The 17805-nt window shown below is 33.4% G+C and overlaps 2 protein-coding genes, 1 long non-coding RNA gene and 1 other non-coding gene across 4 annotated transcripts; all 4 read left to right on the plus strand.

Annotated features, from left to right (window-relative positions):
- The first annotated feature begins 6376 nt into the window (after positions 1-6376).
- TRNAC-GCA lies at positions 6377-6448 on the plus strand. The gene has a single exon. It is a non-coding gene; the product is annotated as a tRNA-Cys (tRNA).
- Positions 6449-7029: 581 nt separating this feature from the next.
- LOC103839590 (AP-2 complex subunit mu) lies at positions 7030-9895 on the plus strand. Its single transcript, XM_009116093.3, has 13 exons — positions 7030-7288; positions 7376-7553; positions 7617-7707; positions 7793-7887; positions 7990-8079; positions 8181-8229; positions 8322-8460; positions 8542-8658; positions 8733-8823; positions 8912-9054; positions 9139-9253; positions 9348-9392; positions 9529-9895. The coding sequence occupies exons 1-13, from the start codon at positions 7206-7208 to the stop codon at positions 9607-9609; spliced, it is 1317 nt and encodes a 438-aa protein (XP_009114341.1). The 5' UTR covers positions 7030-7205; the 3' UTR covers positions 9610-9895.
- A 239-nt stretch (positions 9896-10134) lies between these two features.
- Positions 10135-13358, plus strand: LOC103839589 (AT-hook motif nuclear-localized protein 8). The gene is made up of 5 exons (XM_009116091.3): positions 10135-11997; positions 12087-12136; positions 12319-12441; positions 12528-12686; positions 12764-13358. Exons 1-5 carry the CDS (start codon positions 11556-11558, stop codon positions 13049-13051), a joined length of 1062 nt encoding a protein of 353 aa, XP_009114339.1. The 5' UTR covers positions 10135-11555; the 3' UTR covers positions 13052-13358.
- A 2150-nt stretch (positions 13359-15508) lies between these two features.
- LOC117128495 lies at positions 15509-16179 on the plus strand. Its single transcript, XR_004451804.1, has 2 exons — positions 15509-15731; positions 15763-16179. It is a non-coding gene; the product is annotated as an uncharacterized LOC117128495 (long non-coding RNA).
- The last annotated feature ends 1626 nt before the right edge of the window (positions 16180-17805 follow it).

Raw genomic sequence — 17805 nt, forward strand, 5'->3', positions numbered from 1 at the left:
ACAAAAGTTGGCAAGTTTCAACTTTCAATCTTTTCGGATTTGAACTCATATTTTTTAGTTAATAGCTTTTCACCGCTGTATTTTGGGCCTAGTTGCCTTTCTTTTAGCAAATAATGGGAATACTGTTTTTGTGTTGACATTGGTTGACTTGTGTGAAATGAGGTGGAAGCAACCGGTGTTGGGAAGCTTAGGAACAAGAGATTAGTCAGTTTGATTGGTTGTTGCGCAGAAGGACATGAGAGATTGTTGGTAGCAGAGTATACGCCCAATGATACTCTCTCATAACATCTCTTTCACTGTAAGAGCCTATTCTTCATTTGATTATTTCTCTTACAAGATCCCTTTTATAATATTCTTTAAATCTCCTTTATGTTTGTTTGCAAGGGAAAAGCAGCGGCTTCCATGGGGAATGGGTGTTCTTTTTGCAGACCATATTGCAGAAGCACTTGATCTGCAACAATGAAAACCGTAAGATTTATATATTACGGATGCAAATAATTTTTAAAGTTTGCAAATATAACTTTTCATCGTATTTTGTATATTGAACAATGTATGTCATATATCTTCGTAATAATTGATAATTTGATATATGTCATAGCTTCCTAGAAACAAATTAAAATGAGCAATTCCTAAAGCTAAAATTTACATAATAAATATAATCTTTTCCAAAAAGAAGCACTTTCTGACGAAGCAATCATTTGATTATAAGTGATGTGCAATCGGATTTGATGTAAAAAGCTTTTATCCTTTACAGTTTACAGAACAAAAACAATGAGATAAGTATCATAAAGCATGTTACCAAAAAAAAAAAAAAGTGACATAAAGCAAAACTAGTTCTTTAAAAAGTTTAGTACAACTCTAGTCACTGCTATATGGAATCTGAGAATGCAAGACTTCCTAACGATTGTGATACCAACGATCTTAAAAAAACATCAACATCGCTCTGAAGCAACAAGATCCAAATTTTATTTGGAAGAACTAATTGATGTTGGTATTATCAGACTTTATCTTTTTTTCTGTTATCAAATTTTCAAGCATTCAAATACAAAACATTAGATGTCAAGCTAAAGAAAAAACAAATATATAAGTTGTTGTATGGGAAAAAAATAGCAATCGATGTTATAAGATTTTCCAATCTAGTGTTTTTCAATTGACTTTTTAGCTTTCTCAATTTTGTTCTACCTTATTGTCAGAATAAAATTATGAGAATAACAGATTTAACTGACATTCAAGCAATATATCTAATAAATTTTCATGTTGATCGAGTATTTTCGATAGTCGCGTGCATGTCATTAATATCTGTTGTTCTTATAATTTTTCTGCCAAAAAAAAAAAAGAAAAACACAATTGAGAAAGCTAAAAAAACAATTGAAAAACATTAAATTGAGATTTTTTTTTGGTTTTGATTGCTATTTTCACCCACTATGACGAACTTGTAACAGTCATCTGTATTAAGGGATACTAGATTTTGACCCGCACGCCCGTGCGGGTGTATATTTTTTAAAAATATGATACTATTCGATTTTTATGTCACTATTTGGGATTGAGCAAAAAACTCGAATTTGAAAAATCGAACCGATTCCAATCCAAATAAGTAGTACTAAATCCGAACCGGAATTGATTAAATATCTGAATTATTCAAAATTTTGATATTTGAAGAACTCAAACCTAATCCGATCCGAACCGAAGTATTTTGGGTATCTAAAATAAATTTATATACTTATATATTAGTTATTTTTAGATTTAATATATATAAAAATATCCATAATATATATGATACTTTTAAGTTTGCATAAATTCTTGAAAATATATAAAAATAATCAAACGTAAATATCTTAAATAGTTAAAAAATACTCAAAACTTCAAAAATACTTAAATAATTATTAATTATCTATCCAAATATTTAAACCAAACCTATTTAAATTGGTTATCCAAATCCGAACTAAATCCTCAAAGATCTGAACTAAACACGAAATCCCAAAAAGACCTGAAAACGAACCCGAACGCCCACCCCTAATCACTATTATATATATATATCCTATATGTGTCATCACAGGTTACAAAATATGTGTTATTATATAATTAATCGTATTTTATATATACCATCAAATAAGTTTTCTTATAATTAATAATATTTTATACGTGCTGTAAAAAAAAATATTTTATACGTACAATCATATAAATAATCACATATATTATATTTTAAAATTTAATGTGAAATATAATAACCATAATTTAAGTTGGTGTTTGAAATTGGGTTTTGTATTGTATTTTTCTTATATATATTGAAAACATTTTTATAATAGTTATTGGAAAATATGTTAATAAAAATCAAATTTTGAATATATGTATATTTTTGAATGAATTTTTGATATAAATCAATTTTAAATTATTATTTTGATTTGAATATATATATCAAGCAACATAGACCCATTACTTTTCAATATAATGTAATGGACTTTCAATTTTTTTAGTAGCATAAGCCTATTATTTTTTTTCCTAACTTACTACTATCCATGTTTTCAAACAGTACTATTTTTTTTAACTACTATCCATGTTGCCAAACAATCTCAAAGTGTACTTCAACTTTAATAATATAGATGTATCCCACATTGGAAAATCAATGGGATATTAATTAATATATAAAAGAATTGGTAATTAGTGGATTGACCCTAACTTTTTATATATTACATAATGTCCCATTGATTTTCCAATGTGGGATACATATCCATTAATACCCTTCCTCGAGATGATGGCTCTTATCGGCCAGAAATCTCGGAAATTTTTTTTAATACAGTTATACTCGGTCGAGCAAGTCAATTACGACTTATATACCCGGTCGGGTAGGGTTAATATTAATTAGGGGTTTAACTTATTAGGATCTGGGCTCTGATACCATGTTAGATTCAGGTTTAATTATGGGCTTCCAACTTAAAACTAATTGGCGATTAGTGGATTGACCCTAACCCTTTATATATTATTTAATATCCCTTAGAATTCTCGATGTGCGATATATATACCTAATACCCCTTCTCGAGATGAGGCTCTTATCGGCCAGAAATCTCAGAATTTTTAAGACAGTTATACTCGGTCGAGCGAGTTAATTACGACCTTTATACCCGGTCGGATAATGTTATATTAATTAGGAGTTTTTAGGGTATTTAGGATCTGGGCTCTAATACCATATTAGATTCGGGTTTATTATGGGCTTCCAACTTAAAACCAATTGGCAATTAGTAGATTGGCCCAAGTCCTTTATATATTACTCAAGTCCCTTTCATATATTCGATGTGGGATCTTCTCTCCAATACCCTCCCTCGAGATAATGGTGCATATAACCATTAATCTCGCAGAATCCATCATGCCCCCTCCGAAATCATGCTTTATTTTCTAGTGATCTCGGCGGAACTGAGCCTTCTATGGGCCATCAGAAAATGGGATGATCGGGCCACTGTCCGGGCCGGATTAATGGGTCAGGGTATTGTGCCGGCTCTGATACCATGATAAGTTTCTTGGGCTTCCAACCTAAAACCAATTGGCAATTAGTGGATTGTCCCTAACCCTTTATATATTACTTAATGTCCCATTGATTTTTCAATGTGGGATACATATCCCTTAATAATCTGCTTTTTATTAGCTTGACATTGAATGTTTTATCCTTACGAATTTGATACCAAGAGGAAGATAAATTTGGGTGCACCAACGGCAGGTAGCTCTTCTCTTCCAAATTTTTGTAAGAGCATTGATATCATACTTATTAGTAAGTTTTGCGTTCTCGTAGTCCCATATGGCCGTTACTGGAGTTGAACTGAAACTCTTTGAAGAACCAGTTTTGATTGATGTCGCTTTGCTCTTTATTTTGTAGAGTATGGAGGGTTTTTTTTTTTGTAACTTAGTTTTAGAGAAAGATAAAAATTTATTTAATTGCACATCACTTTATTTATAGAGCACATGTTTGGAAAGAATTATGTTAATTATATAAGGTTTAGCTTTATGAATTTTAATTTTAACTTGTCTTATGAAGCTAGGACAATAACTATTACGAATTGTAAAAAATAACTAGTACGAAGATAGTTGTAGTTTTGCTAAACTGTTGGTAATACACAAAACATATAATACAATTTTCAAAGTTTTGTATTGGTAGTTTTGCTAAACTGTTCGATATAACAGAGACAACGAACAGGTCATTAAATTTTCAAAGTTTTAAAAAATATTTGCATCCATAATCGATAAGAAAATGCATGATATGATGATCGAGCTTCATGCTAATTAGGAACAAGAGATTTGTCAGTTTGATTCGTTGTTGCGAGTAAGGAGATGAGAGATTGTCGGTAGCAGAGTATATGCCCTCTTCTTTCTATGTTTGTTTGCAGGGAAACGCAGCCACTTCCATGGAAAATCCCTGTTTGAATCGCAGACCCTATTGCAGAAGCACTTGATCACTGCAACAACGAACAAGATCTATAAATGCATACATAATCCTCTTTGACGAGGAAGGTGATCCTCGTCTATCTACTTTTGGTCTTATGAAGAACAGTAGGGATGGTAAAAGCTATATAGTACACTCCACCTGAGTCTTTACGGACAGGTAACAACAACATTCTTGACTTGTGAATCTCACTCCAAGACAAACCAATTCTTTATTTGAAGATCTGCTCTTTTTGCAGGCAGACTCATTTCTGAAAGGGTGATCTTCAGTTTATGGAACTATTCATTTAGATCTTTTAGGCTGAAAACACATTCCACCTACCTATGTATGTGCCATGCCTCTCACTCTTATGCACAGTTTTTTTTTTTGTCAATTGGCTTAGCATTTTCTGTATGGTTTCTTATTTGAATTAGTTTATGATGTTCATATTTAGGCTCTTGATATAATAAGGGGGAAGAACGCATTGCTATTGATTGATTCATCTCTCGGCAATATGAGAGTGAGGATGCGACTACACTAGTTGAGCTTGCTTCAAAATTCCTTCAATCAGAGGCAAAGGATCGACCTGACACCAAGTTTCTTCTCTCTGGAGTGGCACCACTGCTAAAGAAGGAAGAGGTTTGAAGAAAAAAATATCCTGAAACTGACAATAACTTGAATATCATATAATCCAAAATGTTTATTTTGGTTTCAATTTTGTTGCTTATGTTGCATGTATTAATGGGCTTGCTTAAAACTGGTTACAAAGATGAAGAAGGTGCAGAAAATGCGCCACACGTGCTTTCTCCTACTTAGTGTCAGACCAACAGGAGCTTGCATTAAGAGATGTGATGCAGGCTCAGGTGTGCATACCATAAATAGCACTCTCCAAGCTCGGAACGGAGACAGATGCTCAAGATATGCGCAGTGATGGCGCAGCCTATGATGCCAAGCGACAGAATAGCCGACGGTCCAAATATTTATTGGTTTTTTCAGACAGTAGCTGAAATGTATGTGTAAGGGAGTAACTGAAGTGTTTGTTTACTTTTGTGCATCTTTGAGAAAGTTCAAATCATTTGAGGGAAAGAGAAAACAAGACTGCAAATAACTAATTTGATTCCTTCTTCCTTGTGATAATACAAAAATATTGAAACTAACAGAAGATTCAATATGCTATTACAGTGTATCAAACCATTTGGCTCATGCACGAATATCGACTAAGCGATGATGAGTATTCAGAACAAGGATTATATAGTTACAAGGTTATAAGAACTTCACATTTTTGATCAAATTATAATATAATGTTTATTTGTTTCTATATTCTTGATGAGAATTCAATATGTTTAATCACAGGGAGCTTTTGTGTTATGCCGTGTGGATAAGAAGAGTGAGCTCAACACTAATTCGAAAAGAAATGTAAATGAACAAACACTTGGATCAGGAGAAATTTTAGGTTATTCGAATCTAGTGACTTCACCTAATTGTGATGTAACGATGCCTTTTCACTGGATTGTACATCCAAAACTGAAACTCCATGATTAATAATTTCAAAACTGGATTTAAGCAACGTTAAGGAGATTAATATGAAATCAAAAGAGGATAATAAGAAGAATAGTTCGTATCATTGTATGAAATCAGAGAAGACTGCTCTAATGACAATCATGCGTACCAGTCGGTCGTCTTGAAGCACAAGAAAATCTAAGAGCTAGAGGCGAACTACCAAGAGAGAACGAATACCCTAGGAACAGTGTTAATTTGAACTACTTAATTGTTTTTAGATACAAAAAATATTCATTACTGAGAGGCTCATACATTTTATTATTAGGAAAAAAAACTATATACTCGTTTGAAGTCACGATTTCTGGAAATGGTCCCAAACTAAAAAAATTCACACATTAAAAAAGTTGTGATTTACAATGTGATTGTTAATAAGATATATTGATGATATACAAAAAGAAATAACAAATTGGGTCCATAGCTCAGTGGTAGAGCAATTGACTGCAGATCAATAGGTCACCGGTTCGGACCCGGTTGGGCCCTAAACACTTCTGTTTTTTTTTTTCGAAATTTTGCTTTTAGTTATTAAGTGACTCGACTTGCCAAAAAACGAACCCGAAACACCCGACAAAAATGTTCTTTCTATAAATTAACCCTCGCAAATTACCAACTCTACACAAAATTCCGGAAAAAAAAACACGAAATCAATTTCCATTGATATTGAATGGCTAAATGAAACACAACTTTCTCTGATTCAGTCACCCACATACACTAATCAGCAAAGTTTTCTTCTTGGTGTTCATTGCTCAACGCATTAATGGCTGAAGTTATCACTAAACCTCTCACTTTTTTTTGCATCTTCTTGGCAAAGTCTTAGAGTTATGATCTTACAAAAATTCATCTGCGACATCCCCGTCTTCATCACACTTGTTTTATATCATTGGTTTAAATGTTTATAATTTGAAAATTTTAATAATATAACTAAATTGTAATATATTATTTTCAGACAAATTGTAATTGTTTTCTTATGGACGGAAAAACAATGGGTTCAAGATAGTACAGAAACGAATGAGGACGGCCCATTTATATTCTCCAGGCCCATTTCGAAACGACGAATAGTCGAATACTTTCTTTTTTCACCTATTCAGTGTCGTCGTCTTCCTCTTCCTCATTTCTCATTCTTCCTCCGATACCGAGATCTCCTTAACAAAAAAAACTAATCTCAAATCTCCAGAAACCAGCTCGTGTGTATACAACAGAAACCAATTCAATCTGTGCCTAAGAATCGCTAGGATCGAAGATGCCGGTGGCAGCTTCCGCCATCTACTTTCTCAACCTCCGTGGCGATGTACTCATCAATCGCACCTACCGAGACGACGTCGGGTGAGACACCTTCTCTGATCTGTTCATAGGATCGTAGCTTGTAGGGATTCGAGCTCTTCTCTAATTTTTTTTGATTTGATTAATTAGGGGAAACATGGTGGACGCGTTTCGAACGCACATAATGCAGACGAAGGAGCTAGGGAACTGTCCCGTGCGTCAGATTGGTGGATGCTCCTTCGTCTATATGCGAATCAGCAATGTCTACATCGTCATTGTTGTTAGTAGCAATGCTAATGTTGCTTGTGGCTTCAAATTCGTTGTTGAGGTAAAGATTGATTGTTAGCGTTAGTTAATAATGGAGGACTCTGATGTGTTGATTCACTTGTAGGCTGTTGCTTTGTTCAAATCATACTTTGGCGGAGCTTTTGATGAAGACGCTATTAAGAATAACTTTGTCCTCATTTATGAATTGTTGGACGGTTAGTTAGTTAGCCTCTGATTCTTTCATGGTTAAACTGTGTTCTACAAGTATTGCTCGTTTAACTACTTGTATGGAATTTGCAGAGATTATGGACTTTGGCTATCCACAGAACCTCTCCCCTGAAATTTTGAAGCTTTATATTACTCAGGAGGGTGTACGGTCACCGTTTTCATCTAAGGTAAAGGATTGAGCTTCTGTTTGGTGTACGGTGCTTGCTAGTGAAGGAGGTTTTTTAGTGATAAGTTTCTTTTTTTTTTTTTTTGTGTAAAAATGGAAACAGCCGAAGGACAAGCCTGTTCCGAATGCAACGCTGCAAGTTACAGGTGCTGTTGGTTGGCGAAGAGAGGGTCTTTCTTATAAAAAGAATGAGGTCAGAGTTGTGTTTCTTTCTTTCTTTCTTTCTGTGTGTATTGCGTTTGCTAGATTGTGAGGAAGTGTTGACATTATGCATTTTCCACTCCACTACTGCAGGTGTTTCTGGATATTGTGGAAAGTGTAAACCTTCTTATGTCATCTAAAGGTAAGTCGTTCCCTTTTTTTTAACGTTTCTTTATTCCTTGTTTTCTTTGTATAATTGGTTTTTTTTTTTTGCATATTATGGCAACTGTTTAGGCAATGTTCTTCGGTGTGATGTGACTGGGAAAGTTTTAATGAAATGTTTCCTTTCGGGGATGCCTGATTTGAAGTTGGGGTTGAACGATAAAATTGGTCTTGAGAAAGAATCCGAAATGAAATCTCGTCCAGCTAAGAGGTAGCCTTTGTTTAAAACAGTGATCCACACTAGCTAGTAGCACTTTCCATGGTTCTCACCTAGCTCACTCTTTGTGTACAGTGGTAAAACAATTGAGCTTGATGACGTCACTTTCCACCAGTGTGTGAACCTGACGAGATTCAACTCCGAGAAGACCGTTAGCTTTGTACCACCGGATGGTGAATTTGAACTGATGAAGTAAGTTTTGGGAATGTTTACTGTTGCATATTGTTCCTGATACTTAAAGTTTACTGAGTTGATGGTGTCCTCAGGTATCGAATAACAGAGGGAGTGAATCTGCCTTTCCGTGTATTGCCAACGATTAAAGAACTTGGCCGCACACGCATGGAAGTAAATGTGAAGGTACATAGTTTTCCTTCTCAAAGGTTAACCAAAAAAGCGGCTTGATCTTTGCGCTCTTACAATCCACTTCCATATTTTGTCTTTTCAGGTTAAAAGTGTGTTTGGTGCTAAAATGTTTGCCCTTGGAGTCGTAGTTAAGATTCCAGTGCCAAAACAAACAGCAAAGACGAACTTCCAAGTGACATCTGGTCGCGCTAAGTACAATCCATCAATCGATTGCTTGGTTTGGAAGTGAGTTTTATTCCCTTTTAAGAAACATTCAGACAGTTTTAATGTATTGTTTAAATCATTTACCTTCTCTCTTTTACTATTTAGGATAAGAAAGTTTCCAGGACAAACAGAATCCACACTAAGTGCAGAGATTGAGTTGATCTCAACAATGGGAGAGAAGAAATCCTGGACAAGGCCACCAATTCAGATGGAATTTCAGGTCAATCTTCTTCTCTTGTTGGCACTTTTAAATAGAACCAGGTTGGTTTAAGGTTATTTGTTAGTTAACCGTCTCAGCTTCGTTCTCTTTACAGGTGCCAATGTTCACAGCATCTGGTTTGCGAGTTCGTTTCCTCAAGGTACGCTTTGGTAGACCAAGAATGTGATTACCTAAGTATTGGAATCTTTAACCCATATCCAGTTCAATTTTTTTTAATGTTATTTTGGTTTGCTTCATTTGCTTCACTATTACCTTTTTACTTGAATGGTTTATAGGTGTGGGAGAAGAGCGGTTACAACACGGTGGAGTGGGTTCGATACATAACGAAAGCTGGATCCTATGAGATCAGATGCTGAAATTAAAAAATCACATTTCAGGTTCAGTCAAATCAGACTTGAGAGGCTCATGGCTTCTAGCTTTTGTTCCTTAAGAGTTAGATATCGTTTATATCTCGTTGCTTGACCATAAGAGGTATCTTGTGTTCATATGATTTCTTACGTCTTTGGTTTTGAATTAGTTTTCTCTTCTCTGTTTGTGAAATTAATTTGGTGTAGTTGAGCGTGATCGTATTTGTGAAATAAATTCTATGATGTGTTAACTAAAATGAATTTCGTAATTAATATTTGAATGTTACACTGAAATTCCAAAAATTTATTGGCTGCATGGCTGCATTACGTTCTTTTATTTATCTCGAAGATTCGCTCTTTTGTGTAAAAAGACTAGAAGTCTAGAAGCTTTTTGAATATTTTACGTGCTAGGAGCATATTTATATGATAAATTGTTTAAGAACTTTCACATAAAATACATAACAAGATGGAGAATGCACTTCCAATTAAACATGTGAAAGAGATACGCATCACTGTAAACCTTCTGAAGGCGAGTACAACGGGTGAATGACCACAAATTCACAATATACCTACACCACTAGTTGCCTCATTGGGATGTGGTGATCCATCGAATTGGCAACGAGCTTGAGCCATGCCCAAAATACTTCTCTATGTGAAAGCAATTTTTACTCGTCCATCCTTCATTCGTTTATTTCATTTAATAAGATTTATCATAATTAAGGGTATCATGGTTATATACTATTGATTTTTTTTTTTTGCTTGAGCTTAAAATTCATGGTCAGAGACATCACTGCAAATGCTAGCTAGAGTTAGGTGGATTTTATATGGACATGACAGAAAAATCTGCGCAGAAGATTATGAGAAGTCCCACCAATACAGACTTCTATGTAATAATGTAAATAGAAGTTGAAGTTTCTAAAAGTTTTTTTTTTTTGAAAAAATGAAGTTTCTAAAAGTTGCAATAACCAAACTGCGAAGGCTTGTCTATACTAATATAAAAGCCACTAGCGTTGGGAGGAAACATATGAACTTCTTCGCATATATTTTAAATATATAAAAAATTAACTATAAAACAAAAATGTCAAAAGATCTCACTCTTTTAAATGAAAACTATTTTCTATTCTCTTTTTCTCTTCTTTTTTTATTATTCATTTTTATTGCTAATAGAGATGTTTAACATTGTGTGGACATCTGTGTTTCAAAAAAAAAACATTGTGTGGACATCTACCTGCTTTTTCTGCAACAACAGAAGATTACTGAATATTCTCACAAAATGTGGTAATTTTTCCTATAAAAAGCTAGGCCTGAAGCTAATGTTTTGGCTAATGAATCTGGTCAAACAAGCTAATATTAAATCACAAAGTAAATGGATCATGTAACTTTTAGTAGTAATAAATCTTTGGAGGATAAAAATATATACTATTAAATTTTATAAGATATACTTACATTTTCATAATTTATGTAAATATTAGATTCATATTAGAAAGGATTACCACAAATATTTGTTGCTATATTATGGATGATAATAGAAACAAACGAAGACCTAATAAAATATTTTCTTGCATGATTTAAGTAAAATATCCAACCAAAATATTAGATTAAAGTTAACAGGATCCTTAATAATATATAATATATTAAATTTAAAATAAACACAAAATAAAATATCCTGAAAACCCTATATAAACTTTGTTTTCTATTAAATTACAAATTCCGCCCACAACTTCGTCCTCTCTCGCGCGTTTGTGATAGAGATAGAGTTGTTAGCTAGCTCACACGCTTCTATTTTCCCGACTTTTTTTTTTTTGGTAGGATCTATTTTCCCGACTTGATTTTCTAGGAATTAGCAGCAAAACAGAAAAAGATAAAAGAAACCAAAAAAACTGGGTCTGCGAAAGTTAGGCCGAAAGAAACGATCAAACAGTCTTTGAGATTGTTTTTTTTTCTTTCTCTCTCTAATGGATTCAAGAGATATCCCACAACAGTTTCAGCCACCACTGTTTCATTACCCTAACTTTAACACTAGCGCAATGATGGGACCTAACTCGACTTCCCAGTCGATTAATCATCGTCTAACTTTTGGCTCTCTCACACCTCGTGGGACGCTTCAGCAGCAAGAAGAGCAGTTGGATCAGAAAACGCTTGAATCTCTTGGATACGTCGATGAAGTATCGCCTTCTTCTCAACCGATGCGATCTGGGATCGATCAGAGCCAACAACAAGTGAAGAGGAAGAGAGGAAGGCCAAGGAAATACGCTCCTGATGGTACCATTGCATTAGGTCTAGCTCCGACTTCTCCTCTTCTTGGTGACGGAGACAGCGGCAGAGTAAATACAAACTCTGCTAAACGAGCAAGAGGAAGACCTCCGGGCTCCATCAAGAAACAATATGATGCTTTAGGTGAAATAGAAACTCTAACCCTTTGGACATGTTTGTTTGTTGTTACATGCAATAATATTTTGACTGTTTTGTTTTGTGTGTGTGAATAGGAACATCAGGAGGTATGTTTACTCATGTCATTGAAGTGCAAGAAGGAGAGGTACAACTTTATTGTTTTCGTTTAGTAATCTTTAAATGTGATTGATTGGCATTTAAAAAAATGTTTAAATGCTTCAAGATTGGTACATTTTAAGAGTTTGGAGGAAGTATTATTTTTCAGTAAATTAGATGGAAGAATGATTTACGAGTTCTTGTGGGTTTTTTTTTGTTTTGGTAAATCAGGAAATAGTATCAAAGGTGGCGGCTCTTTCGACTCAAGGGCCACGAACAGTTATTGTTCTCTCTGCAGCTGGCGCAGTTTCTAGAGTGATACTTCATAATGCTAGTGGAATTCAGAATTATAAGGTTTTTAACAAACTATGTTCTTTCACTTCAGTAATGTAAAGCTAATATTTGTTTGTGTTGAGAATTGTACATGTGTTCTTTTGCAGGGACAGTTCGAGATCGTTACACTCTCTGGCTCCTTCTCCAATTATGAGGTAAATGGTTCCATCGAAAGAACTGGTAGTTTGACTGTGGCTTTGGCTGGTCCCAATGCCCAGATTTTAGGTGGCCTAGTTGGTCGGTTAGTAGCTGTAACACCAGTGCAGGTAACAAAATATAAATCATTATTGGGTTTGTTGGAGTCATATTTGTCATTTGACTCATAATGTGGTTCCGTGTATAGATCATAGTGGGAAGCTTTGTTGACGAAGCAAAGAAACTGAAACAGAGTACCGGTAACAATGCTCAGGGACAGAATCCTGAACCGGCTTCAGCACCAGCTAATATGTTGAACTTTGGATCGAACTCTCAAGGACCATCTAGCGAGTCATCAGATGAGAATGAAAGTGGTTCTCCTTCAGTGCAGCACCATGACAACAACAATAATGGGATTTATGGAAACTCAATGGCTCAACAACAGCAACTGCGTCAGATGCAAATGTATAATCTTTGGCCTAGTAGTGGTCAATAAATAGAATTTGCGTTTTGGTTTTGGTTTAGGCTGGTTTTGATCTTTGTTTCCTTTGAGAAGGTTAAGCTTCAAGCTTGAGGATTCTTTGTAGCTTCTTTTGTTTTGTTTTTGGAGATTTTAGATACATATAGGAGATCTTAAAATTAGGGTTCTTTCAGTTTTGTTTTACTTTACTCATTGTAAGAGTGATTAATTTAGTTTCTCGGTCAATTTTCTTTTATTTTATTTTACCGTGATGGTCAATAAAAGATCTCTCTTTTTCTTGTTTCTTATTCAGGAATTTAAAGAAAAGTTGTTTGTGACGTTAGGGTTAATGTCTTTAATATTAACTAGGTTAAGACCCGCGCCTTGCGCGGAATGAACATTATATATATAAATTATTTTATATATTATATGTTTATAACATATTATGAAATAATAAATATATATTGAATAATTAAAAAGTTATTATCTACTACTTATATAATTAAATTGGTGTGAACATATAAATAAATTTAATAAATAAAAAAAAAAAAATTCTATTTGATATGATATATAATTAAATTTAAATGATAGTAACATATATATGGTATATGTTAAAATCTAAATTAGTGATAACAAAATTTTCACTGTGAGAATAATGGTTTAAGTAGTTTATAATATTTTAAAAAATTAAGTTGTCAATATTTTTTCAAATTTTTTTATCAAAAAAATGTTCAAAGTAAATTTCAAAATTACGATATTTATGTATTTTTATATGGCATATAGTTTAATTTAAAATGATACATATATTTATATATATTTTATTTTTGATACTTATCAAAATGAGACTTTCAACTTATATTATTTTTCAATTATTTGTATCATGTCATAACAAAAGTTTTCAATTATAGATTACAAAATTTAAATGTGAAACTTTTAACAGTTTTAGTAATTTATACTCTTTTAAAAAAATTCAAAATACAATATATAAATAATTTTTTTTAAGTTTTATTATCTGGTTACTATGATTGTTTAATTTATTTTAATAGCTTAAAATTAAACAAATATAATTATAATACACACTTATTTTTATCAAATCTTTATTATTCAAAATCATTAATTATCATATATACTTTAGCCACATTAGGCAATTCCGTAATCTTATTTAAGAAAATAATGAATGTATTTATTGTGGTTTAATAAAAATCTTATTATATATTTAAATGGACCAACTTATTTCTCTAAGGATTCTAAGAATCATTCTAGTGATGACATGTGGCTACAAAAAAATGTTGCAATGTTTCTCAAATAATATATAGGGGATTCGTGTTAGTTATATCTCAGCCGATACATTTGATAAATACATTAGCTCTGTTCGTTTCATCGCCGCGGAACGCAGCGGTAGCGTCAAAAAATTAAAGCTTTAACAATAACAACACAGAGCACAGATGAACTACGGCTGACTGATTTTGCAGTCGTGCGGCAACAAATGGAGGATAAAACAGACGCAGAAAATATCAGCGGCATCGGCTTCTCATTGCTTGTGTCTCTGGAAGTCCACAAACGATTGCCGCTGCGTCAAATTACTCTATTTCTGTTTCGTTCACCGTACATTATTTTGCCGCTGCCGCTGGATGTGGCGTCTATGAAACGAACAGACCTATTACCTGAAGTGAGAGTGATTTTCTTCTAAATATAAATTGCTAGTTTCTTATATTTAGAAGAAATATCATTTCTCTATTTTTTACTTTATATTAACAGTAAATCTCATCTTTCTTATAAAGTTTTTTTATCTGAAGTAGAAAAAAAAATACATTGGAGATGGTCTTAGTGATAACTAGTCAAAATTATTATTTAAAAGATTAACCATAGCAATAATTTTCTTATAAACGGATGATAAGAAGATTTCAAATATTAATCTTCTTCGCCGGATATGAAAATATCTTTGACTGTGTTGTATAAGTAGCAAAAGAAATTACATTTTTTAAAAAGGGGGAGAAAGGTATTTTAGAATACCTTATATGAGTGAGGAAGCTTGGTAATGGTCGGGTGGGTGTCTCTCTCATTGCAAGAGAGACGGGTACAAAGCGCAAACTATTCGAACCCGTTGATGCCAGCTCACTTCCACTTGCTCGCTGCACCACCGAGCCACTCGAATAGCGGCTGTACTGTTATGAGCTTACTCTTATTTAAGCTTTCATTTGTCTTCTGTCGTTTGCGTTTTCATCCTTTAGCTATATAAGGCATTGGCTGTTTGTTTCTGCGTCTTAATATGTGTTTTATCAACATGCATGAGTAATTAGCAAATAAGAAAATAACATTCTCCTAATTAACTGGATAATGTCTTTAGAAGGCTTTGAAATGATAATTTCATCTAATTCTACAACCAAGGTTTTGGTGCTCGTACAAAGTTAAAAGTTCTCAAAATATTCGATTATCATATAGAACGTTCGTAACTTTTAAACAAACTAGTATTTACAAAATGTTTGGTCGCATGCATACTGCGTGGATGAACGTATGAAAGAAGATTTTAGTAATTGAACTGTAATCTCGTAAAATGCAAATTAAGCTATGATCGCAGCCCCTCGACATGGGACCGTCAAGGAGAACATGAATCGTTGTGAAACAAGTCAACGGATGGTGTCACGTGTGAATGATGGACTGTCGTTAATTTGAAACGTGTATTTCTCAACAAACCATGAGATTTTAAAAAGAAAAGGTACTTTAGAGTAGGTTGACAAAAAAAAAAGGTACTTTAGAGTACCTCATGTATACGTTGAACACAACATCATCAGCAGCAGCAACATCATCACCACTAATGCAGTTGGCTATACTCGAAACATGGTCTCGTGTTAACACTCGCACGATGCTCGACCAAGGAGACTAGAGCAACGACTGCACCAAGTTTCGCAAACAATAATTAAGGAATCTGTTTGTATGTCTCCTTTTTTCAATGAAAGTGATTAAAAAATGGAATCTGTTTGTCTCAGTTATGATGCTGTGGTTTGATTAAATTAGTTATTTGTGAGTATCAGTAGTAATCCACAAATTTTAAAAGAAATACAAGGGCTAAGACCCCAAAAATCTGGTATAATTGCCAAACTTTGAAAAGTTAGTATACAAATTGAATAAAATGTATCTATCTAGTAATCTTACAAAATAAAAAACAGCACTGAATTATTAACAAAATAAGACATAAAAAAACTATATGATAATAACACAAAAGAAAAAGGTATTTTAGAATACCTCGTTTATGTATATACAGTAAAACTCTATAAATTAATTTGAGACAAAGCAGCAGAGCTAGTTTTCTTTGGGAATGGTACAACCCTTCGAACAGTGGTCGCTAAAGCACTGACCCATGCTTGTCAAACCACTGCGCCGCGAATTGCTGGACTTGTAAAAGTACCCAAAAGTTATATTACCATAGTTTTCTGTTCAAAATATTAAAAGGAGAGTGCATGTACCTTATCGTTTATCAATTTCCATAATTAAATATTTGACATGTACAACTCTCTAATTTCAAAGCTTTTAAGAGGTAAACAATTTCCATAACTAAATATTTGACATTTACAATTCTTTAATCCTTTATATATTAATTGAGAATCATAAAAAAATTATAACTTTAAATTTATGTTAATTAAAAAAAGGCTTTTTGCAGAATTGACCTACAACTTAAAGTCAAACACGAAAATAACCTCCTTTTTTTTTGAAAATTGGTTTTGTCCTATTCACCCCACAAATTCATATAATTCACGAAAATGCCATCAATTTTTTTTTCTTTCAAAAATGACATTTTTACTCTCTCACTCTCATCATCTTCAAGTAATTACAAGATTACCATTGTCATCAATACCCTAACCACCATGAACAACCAATTTGAAGCTCTTAATGCTCCCAAAATCGAGTTACCCTTCTTCTTTTTCCATTCTTATGAACTAAACACAACATATCTCTCACTTTCTCTCCACATTGAGCTAAAAAAACCTAAAATTTTGATTTTACATTTTTTATGTTTCATAAAGTCATAGAAGCTAACGATTATGGGTGGGTCACTTTCGTTTGAGATTCTGTGTGCTTGGAAAAGCCTTATGTGTGCTAAGGAAGTTATCTCACCAATTTCAGGTATGAAATCAAATTTTTTTTCCAGATCTGTTCGTCAGACGACTTACATGGGAAGTCGTCTGGTCAACGCAGAGGTTATTTTTGCAATTGACTTTGAAATCTTTTTTCTGAGACGACTGAAAGTTAAGTCGTCTGATTTTGTTTGGTTACAAAAAAATCTCCAAAGAACCTAGACGACTTACATTTCAGTGGTCATAGGTTACTTTTGCATTTGACTGGATTATTTTGGAAGTTTGACTTTTCCGGACGACTTACATTTCAGTCGTCTGGTGAAAATTGAAATATCAATATTTTATTAACACTATACGACTTACAATTAAGTCGTTATAGGTTAGTTTTGCAATTGACAAAAAAAAACTTCAGTATTTAATTATACCTAGACGACTTATAATTCAGTCATCCGCCCGACGACTTACATGTAAGTCGTCCATGATTTTATTCCGAGATTCTGGTCAAACCTCGTAAATCCTGGACGATTTACAAGTAAGTCGTTTGACGGACGACTGAATTGTAGGTCGTCTATATATAATTAAATATTGAAGTTTTTTTTTCAATTGCAAAACTAACCTATGACGACTTAATTGTAAGTCGTCTAGTTTTTAAAAAATATTAATATTTTAATTTTCACGAGACGACTGAAATGTAAGTCGTCCAGAAAAGTCAAACTT

The sequence above is a fragment of the Brassica rapa genome, chromosome A09 (genome assembly GCF_000309985.2).
Source record: "Brassica rapa cultivar Chiifu-401-42 chromosome A09, CAAS_Brap_v3.01, whole genome shotgun sequence".
NCBI lineage: Eukaryota > Viridiplantae > Streptophyta > Magnoliopsida > Brassicales > Brassicaceae > Brassica > Brassica rapa.

What these genes read in the sequence shown, in the direction of transcription:
- LOC103839590 (XM_009116093.3), top strand. Translation starts at nt 7,206, where the DNA reads ATGCCGGTGGCAGCTTCCGCCATCTACTTTCTCAACCTCCGTGGCGAT. An exon ending in ACCTACCGAGACGACGTCGG is followed by an intron (nt 7,289 to 7,375) that starts GTGAGACACCTT and finishes TTGATTAATTAG; the next exon opens with GGGAAACATGGTGGACGCGT. An exon ending in GCTTCAAATTCGTTGTTGAG is followed by an intron (nt 7,554 to 7,616) that starts GTAAAGATTGAT and finishes ATTCACTTGTAG; the next exon opens with GCTGTTGCTTTGTTCAAATC.
- LOC103839589 (XM_009116091.3), top strand. Translation starts at nt 11,556, where the DNA reads ATGGATTCAAGAGATATCCCACAACAGTTTCAGCCACCACTGTTTCAT. An exon ending in GAAACAATATGATGCTTTAG is followed by an intron (nt 11,998 to 12,086) that starts GTGAAATAGAAA and finishes GTGTGTGAATAG; the next exon opens with GAACATCAGGAGGTATGTTT. An exon ending in TTGAAGTGCAAGAAGGAGAG is followed by an intron (nt 12,137 to 12,318) that starts GTACAACTTTAT and finishes TTGGTAAATCAG; the next exon opens with GAAATAGTATCAAAGGTGGC.